This window comes from Lepidochelys kempii, chromosome 3 (genome assembly GCF_965140285.1).
Source record: "Lepidochelys kempii isolate rLepKem1 chromosome 3, rLepKem1.hap1, whole genome shotgun sequence".
Classification (NCBI taxonomy): domain Eukaryota; kingdom Metazoa; phylum Chordata; order Testudines; family Cheloniidae; genus Lepidochelys; species Lepidochelys kempii.
In genome coordinates, this window is record NC_136382.1 from 8,370,616 (window position 1) to 8,384,082 (window position 13,467).

The following is a 13,467-nucleotide window of genomic DNA, read 5'->3' on the forward strand; positions in this document are numbered from 1 at the left end:
GCCATAGGAAACTGCTACGTGTGAGTCTTTGTGTCACATTTTAGGGCTGGTAAATTACAGTCAGTTTGGTTCACACCATCTAAAATGACTGGTGCTTCCGTGGCATGAGGGAACATAATGACAGTGGCTCCCCAACTCCAAGTTTAAAGAGCTGTCGTCTCTACGACAGCTTAAGAACGAAATAGAACAGCTTACTAACTTGGAGAACTTCTGCTCATCCTTGCAAAGGCCTTCTTCCCTCTTTCACTCAGCTTTGGTACTGGAGCTCGAACGGGGGCTGGTCGTATCCCAGCATTCCACTGGGCACTTTGAGCTAGGATCTTAGCTGTTGCTTTGGTAACAGGGTACCCTGTTGATTGGTGAGTAGCCCAATGTGGGCGAACTGGTCCTTTTGGGCTAGAGCCAAGATCTGCAGATAGGGACAGCTGGGAAGAGAAAAAAAGAAAGATCATGTTCTCCTAGCAGCCACAAAGGGGATAAAAATGTCTGAGCCCTTAGAAAACTATCTAATATCCTTGGTTTTTAAATGACATACAATTATAGTTTTGTTCTGCAGCAGTGACCTGCGCTCTGTTATTACAATTCCACAGATCTGTGTAGTAAGCTACATAAATAAGAACACTTCATATATTTATGGGGCTAGTTGTGGAGTGGAAAAAATTCCAGCCTTTCATGAATGACAAAAGAACCCAATTAGAAACAGTCACTAAAGGGGGCTTGCCCACATTGAGTCTCCACAACAGCTCACACATTAAGGGCCAAATTCTGTCCTCAGACACATGTGCACGGCTCCTATTGAAATCAGTGGGCAAACATCCAAGGGCAGAACTGGGGCTGTAGTGAGACAGACTGATCTCCTTTATGGAATTAATGTATTCATTTAAATTATGAAGGATTCCAGCTGTTAGCTGTTTATAGTTTAACCTATGCAGCGAGCAGCAGTTTTCATTATACTTTGCACTTCTACAGCCCCTTTCAGCTCAGAATCACAAAGCACTTTACAGACTAATTCAAGCTCACAGTACCCTGTGCAATACACAAGGTAAAGACTGATCTTTTCCACCAACAATGAAGTGCGACCATCTCTTGGGTGCCCTAACAAAGCACAGCAATTTGGCACCATAGTTTAGGACAGGAAGTGAAGAGAACAGGGTGGAACTGAATCTGCCGGGTGAGATTTAATAATAAACACTCAGAATCACCAGCATGGAATTTACCTCCACTAGAATTTGGCCAAGATTCCAGGGCTAGTGCTCCTAGTCTTATCAAAAGAACCGTGGGAGCTTTAACCACCACAAGTGGCCAGGTCTTTTGGTTTATGTCTCATCCAGAAGAAGGCAGCTGTAGTCCCCTTGCAGGAGATGGATGCATTCAGTCAGACCTGGCTCAGAGGGAACTGCACCAGTTACTGAGTCCCCAACACCACTTCCTGCAGTATTCTCAGGAGGTCTCCTTTCCAAGTGCTGAGCAGGCTCAACCTTGCTTCATTTGTGAGGTCTGAGGCACCATAGTGCAAAGGTAGGTCAGGCATAGAATTTATACAAAATGGTCAATTTTTATCTTTTCATTTTACTAGTCAGTGTCTATGATTAATTAGAAGTAGACAAATATATTCCTACCATTACAGTGATTGTTTAGTCTTTTAAAGAAATCCCAAAATGTTTCAAAAGCAGCTTGTGAGAAGCTGCCTGCTAGCAATCTAGCCCTTGTTAAACTGATCCAAATCATTTGCTTCTCCCTTGTTTAGAATACTGGAAAACCATTAGTACAATAAAACATTTGCTTAGAAATGCATTATGAAGCAATGATGGCAGATGATGTTATTATATGCAGACTATTGTCAAGAATCAAACTGTTGTACAGAAAATTTAACATGGTTTTGCATTTCCCCGTGGTCACTTGATATGACTGCGGTGGATGTTGTATAATGCTTAGTGCTTAATCCTCAAGTTAAAAATAAGCAGTTCAACGATTGCCAAAGATCAACCCAAAGAGAAGCCAAGAAGTATGCAACAGCTTAAGATGTCCTTATGAGTGACTGCGCATGACAGTGTAAACAAGGACATGGCAGGCACAGTAGGTTTTTCTTCCAGCAGAGAAGGAAAAACACAAAGGCAGGTAAGCAGTGGTTGTTGCAATGAGCTGACTGTACCTTGTTTTTGCACTCCTGTGTTCTTGGTGATTCAGCCGCAGAGTGCTTGGGGACAGGAAGGCAAAGCATGTTATACCGTAAAGCTAGGCTGTGCGTTTTCAAGAAGAGTGAAATGTACAAAGGACTTGGATTCTGCAAGCATTACCCAGAGTAATTTTTGCTCCCATGACTAGTCCCAGGAAATTCAATAGTACTACTAGTGCAAATCAGTAACACTCAAATTATGGGTTCCAGAACTGAGGCTGTAGAAATTAGTTGGCTAGAACTGAGATTTTCCACTGCCCGAGGCCTCTGCAGTGGCAGAAAGCTGGACATGTGGGATATGCACACCTGACCCTAAAAGAGGTTCCTTCCTCAAGACACCAGCTCCCTGCCAATATACGTGGGGGAAATTCATTAGTGACCCCAAATACTGTGATCTTATCACCTTAGAATACAGGCAACAGTAACTCAAGAACATTTGTGGGAGTGGAGCAACCACTCACACAGAACAGAATTTAAAGTATGAAAGGGGAAAAAACCATGACTGCTGTGGCTGTAATATTTCTCACAGCTGTCAAGAGTGTCAGACTCCATGATTTTCATGTTGCTAATAAAATGGCCATGATTTTGACATTTGAAAGTTTTTGGCATGAGACATTATTCTGCTGAACAGCTGCAAAAACCTTATGTGGAGTCTTAGGAGGTGAGCCCTAAGGTTTGTAAAGGAGGGTGTCATTTGGGAGCAGTGACAACACTGCAGGGACCAAAAGGTCCAAAGGGGTGGACTCACTATGGGGGCGCATGGCTCTGTATCAAAAAGGACAGGAAGGATGACCTAGTAGCTAGGGCACTGGACTGAAGCTCAGGAGACCTGCTTTCAATATGTGAGCTTGGACAAATCACTTCATCTACTCTGTGCCTCAGTTCCACATCTGTAAAATGAGGACAATACTTCCTAAGGTGATACGGTCCAGATAGTATGGGGCAAGCTTTAGGGCCCTGATCTAATAAAGCAAGTAAGCACGTGCTTAACTTTAATCATGTGAGTTAGTCCCATTGATTTCAGTGGGACTACTCACATGGTTAAAGTTAAGTGCATGCTTAAGCACTTTGCTGGATAAGGGTCTAAAAGGAGAGAGGTGAATGCAAAGCTCTCCCGAAACATAAAGGGCTTGATTCATCACTGAGCTACTCCAGTTTTACACTGGTGTTTTTACTTCATTGACTTCAATGGAGTTACACAGGTATAAAACAGAAGTAAAAAGTAGTGAATCGGGCACAAGGACTTTGGACCAAAAATTAAAAACTTACAAGAGTCATAGCCTACAAGGAGAAGCATGTGGGAGAGGGGAGAGACAGTAGCTCAGTATATAAGAGGGTCATGATGCTCCCCAACAAAAATTATGGGCCGAATTCTATATATTCTCACATCTCCCACGGAGATAAAGGACATTGCAAGTACAAATGTGAGGGAGGGGTTTGGCCCTATAGTCAAAAGCCAGGGGCTTCAAAGCTAATTTTACTTGTTACCAAACAAATCTTGAGCTTTTCTTATGGCACTGTAACCATTACACCATGGTCTTCCCCAAGGTTTACTCTAGCAAACGCTACCACCCCACTGAAAAGAAATCAAGGGGCCAAACTCAGACCAGGCCCAGTGGATGCTATTCTACTGATTTTTAACAGAGTCTGGGTGTGGCCTGAGATGATTTCTTTCCTTTTGGTATCCAGCTCCCATTTTTTACTCTTGTGAATTTGGAACACCAACTCCTTTTCTCTTATATAATAACCCTTTCCACACCTTCATTGTTCAGTATAATAGACTTTGGTTTCATTCACTTTCAGTGCATTCATCTTATGTGTCTTCATTATAATTTTATCTTTTGGTACCTCGGGCATTTATTCTTTCAACATGCTTCCTTCTTTTCCAAAGGATTAATTTAAAATGTTTGAATTATAAGCCTCTCTCTTTGGGCTTGGCTGACATGGGAATCTTTTAACAGGTATATTTAAACAAGATTTCCCAACCTTATCTTTACAATCTCAAACCAAGATCTATTGACACAGTGCAGCCAAGAGGATTTGAGCACCATCAATGCAAGGAGGTGCTGGAGATGGATCGGTCATGTGCTTCGGATGGAAACTGACTCCATCACTAGAGTAGCAATAAGATGGACACCTGAAGGCAAGCGAAAACGAGGCCCCTGAAAACAACATGGCGAAGAGCTGTGGAAGCTGAGCTGAAAAACCTGGGGCATAGCTGGGGAACCATTGAAAGACCTGCCAGAAACAGACAGGAGTGGAGGAGCTTCGTCACTGCCCTCAACGCCAGAGGCGTAATAGGAACCTGATGATGATGATCTTTACAATAAACAGAAATTTTCTGATATTTTCTACTTGGTTATATAAATAATTTTGTCTCTTTCATCAGCTTAAGGAAAATACACCATTATCATCACAGTGTCATAATCAGCAATGGCTAGCAGGATTATAGACTGGGATAATGTGAAAGAGGAAGAGTGGGTTGGTTACTGAAACGGAGGAAAGTCCAGGACTCAAGAATACCAAAACGTTAGTCCTGGGAGAATTCTGCACCACTGCGCAAGTGCACAATTGATGCCCCCACAGAATAATTGATTCTGACAGGGAGGCAAAGGGAAGCTGCAAGAGGGGTCATGCTGCAATTACACCTTTTGCACCAGGGGCTGATGTGGCTCCAGAAGAGAGGGCAGCCACAGAGAGGGAGGGGAAGAGGCTCCCTTCCTCACAGCGCTCTGCCCATGGGGCCAGGTGAGGAGGCACGGGATATGGGGGGATGGACAGAGTGGGGCAAAATAGGCTGCTGGGAGGGTCACATAGACTGGGGTTCAGAAGGGCTAGTGCAGGGGACAGTCTGGGACAAGGGCACAGAAGCTAGTGGGGTGACAACATTGTGCCAGGGACTGAATGGGCGTGGGGGTTAGGGGTCAGCCATGGTCTCCCATGGAGCTCCCCAACTCCCTAACAATCCCTCCCCCACTCCAAAAAAAACCTGTTCCATACTTCTCCCACCCACACCCAACAACCCTCCAGAGTTCACTCCCAGGCTCCTTCCCAACAATTACTTCCCTCTCCCTCAGCTCCTCCATTAACTTGACTCCCCCAAGCCTCTGCACTGCTTCTGAGGGGTGTGGGAAATATGTTTCTGCATTGTAGTTTAAACAAATTATTACTCAAAGTTCTGTATGAATATGCCTAGTAAGGAATCTATTTGTCAAAAAACATTTCCTGAATCTTTTATGTTGTCTGTATTGTTACAGACATACTCGCTGACAGGTATTTTGAAATAAATTACCAAAATAATTGAAACCGGCATATTATTTTGTGTTATTTTGACAAATAAAATATGCAGAATTTAAAAATATTGTGCGCAGAATTTTTAATTTTTTGGTGCAGAATTCCCCAAGGACTAAAAGGTACATTTTTGACCTAAAGGTCCCAGAAAATCTGACACAATCTATAAGGGCTACCCTCAGTTCTTAACATGGAAAAAAAGCCAGTGCCTTTGAGAGAATCAGAACAAAAAGATATGGAGCCTTATTCTGAAACCTTTACACTGATGTAACTCCATTGACTTCACTAGAGTTATTACTGATTTACTATGGTGTAAATTCCCATCTCACCATGATTGCTGTAATGTATTTACGTATTAATAATGCTTGCAAGGCCTGATTCACCACTGCATGACTTCACTGATTTCAACAGAGTTACAATACAGTAATACTGTGCTGGACAGCACCCCGGTCTAGATGATGCTTTTCATCTTCAAAGAGTTTTTACAAACAACAACTATCATATTTAATAGTAATAGTTGGCATTTCTGTAGCATAATCAGGATCTGCTTTACAATCATTAACTGATTAAAACTCACACACCCTTGTGAGGTAGTGTAATATTATCCCCATTTTACACACTGGGAAACTGAAGCAGAGAAACTAGAGATGATACTAACCCTATGTGCAGGGGCTGTGGCAGACTCTCAACACAGCAGTACTTTTGCAGTTGTACAAGAGGAGGATGTCCAGTGTTGTGGTAAACAAACAGTCATAGGATTGTTGGGAGGATAAACTCATTAATGTTTGTGAGGCACTTAGATGTTACTGTGACGGCAGCTGTAGAAACTGTTTGGGAATTCTGCATCTGCTGGGCTCAGCACAGTAGAGTTTTGTACCAGCTCCTTAGAAACCAGGGTAGAGAAAGGACCTGGGAGCTGACCGGGGTGGAGAGGGAGTCAGTGGATTGCCAAGTACCTCTAGTGGCCACAGATCCCTGCATAAGGACCACAGAGAGTCAAATCCTATTCCAGCCCAGAGGCTGGTAAAACAGATGGTTGCAGGGTAGATTCAGTCCTTACAAGAATTCTGTTTGCTCAAGATGTCTTTGTGAACATTTTGCTTGACCTAAAGGAAGATCTCTGGTAGCTGCCAGCTGTAGATAGAATCTTAGGTCCTGCAGTGTGGCGGTGTGGCTCAACACCGCCCCGGAGAGGGACGACCCCATCCAGAGGCTGGGGTGGGCAGAGCTAGGGAGCTCTAAGCCCGCCCCTCAGAGGGTCAGGCAGCGACCCGGAAGTATAAAGGCTCACCCTCAGAGCTCACTAGAGGGCCAGCTACTGGGGAGGCCAGCTGCCTCCAGCCTAGCCCACGACTGAGAAGCCTCCAACTATCTGGAGGAGTTGCTGGGCCTGCTGCTCACCTGGTACCCTGAGGAACCCGTGGTGCTGGACCCCCCGAGGACTCCACCATGACTCAGGTACCCCCAGAGGGGGAGTCAGGAAGTAGCCTGGGGCCAGCCGACCCTAGTCTGGCTGCAGCACCGCCAGAGCCCATGTCAGTGTGTTGCGGCCGGGATCCCCACTGACACAGCAGCGGATCGTCTACTGCTGCTAGGGCCCTGGGCTGGGACGCACTTATGGGTGGCAGTCTCCCAACCCGTTTGGAGGCTTGGGCCTACTGTCATGCTCAGCCCTGCCTGAGCTCCTGACTCATTATTGCCTGGCCCTGATCTAGGGCCTGGGCTCACTACTGTTTATAGTATTATTGTGCAGCCCTGCCTGAGGGCCTGAGTCATTATTGCCCCACCCTGACCAAGGGCCCCAGCATAACTGTACTGATTTTCTGCCTCCACAAGAGCCGCCAGGAAGACTTCCATGGCCAAACTAAGTCCCCAATCCTCAGCTGTGTGTAGTGAGCCAGTGTGGCTCCCCGCTGCCCCAGAGAGGGTCAAGCCCTGGCTAGCTCCTTTACAGTCCTCTAAACTACAATAAGCACACCTCAGGTGATGTGTGTGCACGTATCCCACCCCCTATCCTGCTGCTGCTGAAGTTGGTATCAAAAACTCCCATTGACACTACTGGGGAGAATTTCATCCCTGCACTGGTGGATGGGCTTGGGGCTTGTGCCTCCCAGACTCACGGGTGCAGACTATGGCCACCCTCGGGAATGAAGAACATCACATGGGGACTATGTCATGGCAGGAGCTCAAAGTCTTCCCAAAAAAACCCCTCAAGTTTGTTCAGATATTTGCCCACCACTTCACTGATTCTGTAACAGCTCCAAAATAAAACAAAGGTAAAATCATGCCCATGCTGAAAGGGAACTCTTGAGGCTGTATTATAAAGCCCTGGAAAATGGCATTTGCAAGACAAAGTCTGACAAACCTTAACTATAGCAACTGTATGAGGCACCAGTACAATAAGGGACATAATTGGGCTAGGAGAATAACCTGCACAAGAATAATAATGCCTGTCAGCCTCCGTGATCTTACAGTTAATCTCCTTTGTAGGGTGGCACATTTGGGTTCTCTGGTTCTCATTACTTGGGAATCATTCTTCCAAGTTGGCGCAAAAAACAATGCTCACCAGAATCTGCTTATTCCAGGAGCTATTTGTTGCCCATATCTACAAAAGATTATCTATAGGATGCTTTCTGGAAGCCTGGCTTTCTGGTACTGTTTTCATCCCAGGTTGTCCTATTTTATCAACTGTGATATGAGGCCAGTGAATCCTCAGTATTAACAGCTAGTGGTGCTAAGGGCTGCTCACTCTGCCAAAATGCAGTAGCACAAAGTATAAACAGACATCAGACAGTGATGATGGAAAGTTGCAAGTGCAAGAGAATGCTTTAGAAAAAGATACCAGAATCTTGAGAAAACTGATCAGTATTTGTAAAGTGCAGAAACTAAGACTTTGTCTCCACTAGCACTTTTGTTGGGAAAACTTTTGTTGGTCCGGGGTATGAAACAACACTCCCCTGACCAAAAGTTTTACTGACAAAAAGCACCGGTGTGGACAGCACTTTGTCAGCAGAAGAGCTCTCTCCCGCCGACAAAGACTGGCTATACTGTGTACATAACAGCAGCACTGCTGTAGCCTGAATGTCTGGATATGGGGTATTACAGGAACTGACCGAAGAGCAGATAAAAATATCAATATCTACACATAGTGAATTACCTCCTCTTCCCACTGAAGTGAATCAGGCCCAGATCCTCAAAGGTATTTAGGCACCTAACTTCCATTGATTTCAGAGGGAGTTAGGGGCCTTAATACCTTTGAGGATTTGGGCCTCAGATTTGCCACTGATGTGTGATCTGCTCTAGTTAGGGTCTTCTGAGAGCAGGACTGGATCCAAAGAAAGGAGACTGAAACCTGAGGAAACAGCAGCTGCTTAATTATTGAAGGACTCTCTTTTGAACTGTTTTATTTAAACATGTCCTGAGTGGTATGTTTAAGAATAATGCTTTGTACTTACCTTGCACTTTTCCTTCCAAAGCCTTAAAGTGCTTTACAAGCACGAATTCTTTCTTGGTAGTTATAACCTGCTCAGCACTGTGGAGGGATTAAGGTTCCCAACGCCTCTGGGAGATAGGTATATTAATCCCCATTTTACACTAGGGGAAGCTGAGCCCCAGGGAAGTGAGCTGCCTGAGGGGACACAGTTACTCAGTGACAGAGATGAGAACAGATACCAGCAGCCTCATTCTCCTCCCACGTAAAAGCTCAGCATGTGAGCCTCTTGCACCAGCTCCTCAACAAAGGGAATAGATCTTACTGTTGGAAGAAGACTCAATGAGACTAACAGATTTGGAACCCTTGATTTACAGGTGGAAGCTCCCATTGGCTTCCTTGGGTGCTCTTCACAGGACATGAATTGGTATGATGCCTTCAGAGAATGGGGGAGCATCCTCCCCATGAGAATTGCTAAACTAGAACAGGTGTAGTATTTGCATCCCCCAACCCCCAGCACAGGCTTGATACCACTTGCTGGAGCACAGGACCTTGCCCCTCAGAAGCACTGAGTGCGGCTGATGTGACAGCCACCATCTTATCACACTGGGGACAGAAATGGGGACCTTCAGAGCTCTCAGCATGAGTCTCTATAGCTCAAGACAACGAGCCTGGCTTTACTCACACCCACCATGGGTCGGGGACACAGGGGGACACTTAACACACAGTCCACAGTAACAGTGGGTTACACTGGCCGCCCCCTTTTGCACTCAGGGAGCCCAGCTTGTCTTCTCACACCAGTGTGACTCCACTGACCTCTGGATTATAAGGGAGTCTGGCTAGAGTGAGAGGAGAGTCAGAACCAGGCAGCACAGCTCACCACACAGAACTGCGAAGAGAAGAAAGATGTTCCCTGCACCTTCTCCCCCTGGCCAACGCAGTCATGCTGGGCCAGCAGCCATCAAGCTTCTCTGCTCTAAGCATTTCAGAGCAGGGACTGTCATTTAGTATATGTTTGTACAATGCCTGGCACAATGGGGTCCTGAGCTAGTCAAGGTCTATAGGCATTGCTGCAATACGAATAATAATGAATAATCATAAATCTGGCCCCACATCAGCGAGTTTTCTCCTAAAGCAGTTCTGCTTTATACCCAATTACAATGCACTGATGGAAGAAATCATTCCTAATAGTAGAATGACTCCTCCTAGACATCACTGGAACTGGGATTTAAAATGTAAGTTACGAGAAAGGAAGAAAATCGCAGCTTTAAAAGGTTACAGTTAGCAAAATCTGATCAGGTCTATTTGTGAACCAAGGTACCAGCGATATCTACAGTTATATAAACTCTTTGAGCCAAACAGATCCCTGGTGTAACAGACTTAGAATCAGAGAATCATGGGACTGGAAGGGACCTCGAGAGGTCATCTAGTCGAGTCCCCTGCACTCGTGGCAGAACTAAATATTATCTCTAGACCATCCCTGACAGGTGTTTGTCTAACCTGCTCTTAAAAATCCCCAACGATGGAGATTCTACAACCTCCCTAGGCAATTTATTCCAGTGCTTAACCACCCTGACAGTTAGAAAGTTTTTCCTAATGTCCAACCTAAATTGCCTTTGCTGCAATTTTAGTCCATTGCTTCTTGTCCTATCCTCAGAGGTTGAGAACAACAATTTTTCTCCCAACTTTTTATGTACTTGAAAACTTGTCTGCTCTCCGTCTTCTCTTTTCCAGACTAAACAAACCCAATTTTTTCAATCTTCCTTCATAGGTCATGTTTTCTAGACCTTTAATCATTTTTGTTGCTCTTCTCTGGACTTTCTCCAATTTGTCCACATCTTTCCTGAAATGTGGCACCCAGAACTTGACACAATACTCCAGTTGAAGCCTAGTCAGCACGGAGTAGAGCAAAATAATTAATTCTCGTGACTTGATTACAACACTCCTGCTAATACATCCCAGAAAGATGTAAAAAAAACCACTTTTTTGCAACAGTGTTACACTGTTCACTCATATTTAGCTTGTGGTCCACTATGACCCCCAGATCTCTTTCCGCATTACTCTTTCCTAGGCAATCATTTCCCATTTTGTATGTGTGCACTTGATTGTTCCTTCCTAAGTGGAGTACTTTGCATTTGTCCTTATTGAATTTCATCTTATTTACTTCAGACCATTTCTCCAGTTTGTCCTGATCATTTTGAACGTTAATCCTATCCTCCAAAGCACTTGCAACTTTATAAGTGTGCTCCCTATGCCGTTATCTAAATCATTGACGATATTGAACAGAACCGGACCCAGAACCGATCCCTGGGGGACCCCACTCTTTATGCCCTTCCAGCATGACTGTGAACCACTAATAACTACTCTCTGGGAATGGTTTTCCACCCATTTATGTGCCCACCTTATAGTAGCTCCAACTAGATTGCATTTCCTAGTTCGTTTATGAGAAGGTCATGCAAGATAGTATCAAAAGCTTTACTAAAGTCAAGATATACCATGTCTACTGCTTCCCCCCTATCCACAAGGCTTGTTACCCTGTCAGAGAAAGCTATCAGGTTGGTTTGACATGATTTGTTCTGAAGAAATCCGTGCTGTTACTTATCACCTTATTATCTTCTAGATGTTTGCAGATTGATTGCTTAATTATTTGCTCCATTATCTTTCGGGGCACAGAAGTTAAATTGTCTGGTCTGTAATTCCCCAGGGTTATCCTTATTTCCCTTTTTATAGATTGGCACTATATTTGTCCTTTTCCAGTCTGATGGAATCTCTCCCATCTTCCATGACTTTTCAAAGATAATTGCAAATGGCTCAGATATCTCCTCAGTCAGCTCCTTGAGTATTCGAGGATACATTTCATCAGGCCCTGGTGACTTGAAGACATCTAACTTGTCTAAGCAATTTTTAACTTGTTCTTTCCCTATTTTAGCCTTTGATCCTACCTTATTATCACTGGTATTCACTATGTTAGACATCCAGTCACCACCAACCTCCTTGGTAAAAACCAAAACAAAGAAGTCATAAGTACTTCTGCCATTTCCACATTTTCTGTAATTGTTCCCCGCCCAGGCCACACACACACACACACACACACAGAGTAATGGGCCTACTCTGTCCTTGGTCTTCCTCTTCTTTCTAATGTATTTGTAGAATGTTTTCTTGTTATCCTTTATGTCTCTAGCTAGTTTGATCTCGTTTTGTGCCTTGGCCCTTCTAATTTTGTCCCTACATACTTGTGTTAGTTTTTTATATTCAATCTTTGTAACTGGACCTAGTTTCAACTTTTCTGTAGGACTTTTTTTCTTATTTTTAGATCATTGAAGATCTCCTGGGTAAGCCAGCATGGTCTCTTGCCAGACTTCCTGTCTTTCCTACGCAGTAGGATAGTTTGCTCTTGTGCCCTTAATAATGTCTCTCTGAAAAACTGCCAGCTGTCTTCAATTGTTTTTCCCCTTAGACTTGCTTCCCATGGGATCTTACCTACCAACTCCGAGTTTGCTAAAGACTGCCTTCTTGAAATCCATTGTCTCTCTTTTGCTCTTCTCCCTCCTACCATTCATTAGAATCATGAACTCTACCATTTCATGATCACTTTCACCCAAACTGCCTTCCACTTTCAAATTCTCAACCAGTTCATCCCTATTTGTTAAAATCAAGTCTAGAACAGCCTCTCCCCCTAATAGCTTTCTCCACCTTCTGAAATAAAAAAGTCTCCAGTACATTCCAAGAACTGGTTGGATAATCTGTGCCCTGCTGTGTTATTTTCCCAACAGATGTCTGGGGAGTTGAAGTCCCCCATCACCACCAAGTCCTGGGCTTCGGATGATTTTGTTAGTTTTTTTTTAAAAAAGCCTCATCCACCTCTTCTTCCTGGTTAGGTGGCCTGTAGTAGACCCCCTACCATGACATCACCCTTGTTTTTTACCCCTTTTATCCTTACCCAAAGACTTTCAACAAGTCTGTCTCCTATTCCCATCTCAACCTCAGTCCATGTGTATACATTTTTAATATATAAGGCAACACCTCCTCCCTTTTTTCCCTGCCTGTCCTTCCTGAGCCAGCTGTACCCTTCTATACCAATATTCCAGTCATGCGTATTATCCCACCAAGTCTCTGTGATGCCAACAGGACTTAGGCCCTGTGTTGATAAAGTCAGGGTCTAGAGATACTTGCCAGTGATTTTGCTTTCCGGAGCTTATAAGATGCACAGCTTGGTTTCCTTTTTTTCTCAAATGCTTGCTGGCTGAGGTCTGGGGTTAGTCGTCCTCCTCCTTTCTTTCTACTGCAAAGTGGAAAGGAATAGTGTTACCTGAGAAGAGGGGACACCCCTACTAAAATACAAAGAAAACTTGAGAGATAACCCAGACCTAGTTCAGGCTTCCTTTGCTAGCAATATCATCTTTCTCCCCAATCCCTTCTCATGCAATGTAGGCTTGAGGGCTTTCTTCTCTGCAGCTCTCACCATCTGTAACAGTCTTCCTGTATCTCCTTGGCTCATCCACTCTCCTGTTTTCTCCCTTGCCCTGTCCAAACCTGTAAGCTGCTCTCTTCCATTACTATAATGTAACTC

The 13,467-nt window shown here is 44.3% G+C and overlaps 1 protein-coding gene across 4 annotated transcripts in view; it reads right to left on the reverse strand.

Annotated features, from left to right (window-relative positions):
* The window catches only part of FBXO16 (F-box protein 16), a 78,109-nt gene that overhangs the window by 23,190 nt on the left and 41,452 nt on the right, over positions 1-13,467 (reverse strand). For all 4 annotated transcript variants that reach the window (XR_013635531.1, XR_012157877.2, XM_073335620.2 and 1 more), the window contains exons 7-8: positions 13,071-13,179; positions 200-425 (exon numbers count right to left, since the gene is read on the reverse strand). Coding sequence is in view for 2 of the 4 variants with exons in the window: in XM_073335620.2 (XP_073191721.1) it covers positions 200-425; positions 13,071-13,179 (335 nt within the window). In the remaining 2 variants the exon portion in view is untranslated. The remainder of the gene's footprint in view (positions 1-199; positions 426-13,070; positions 13,180-13,467) is intronic.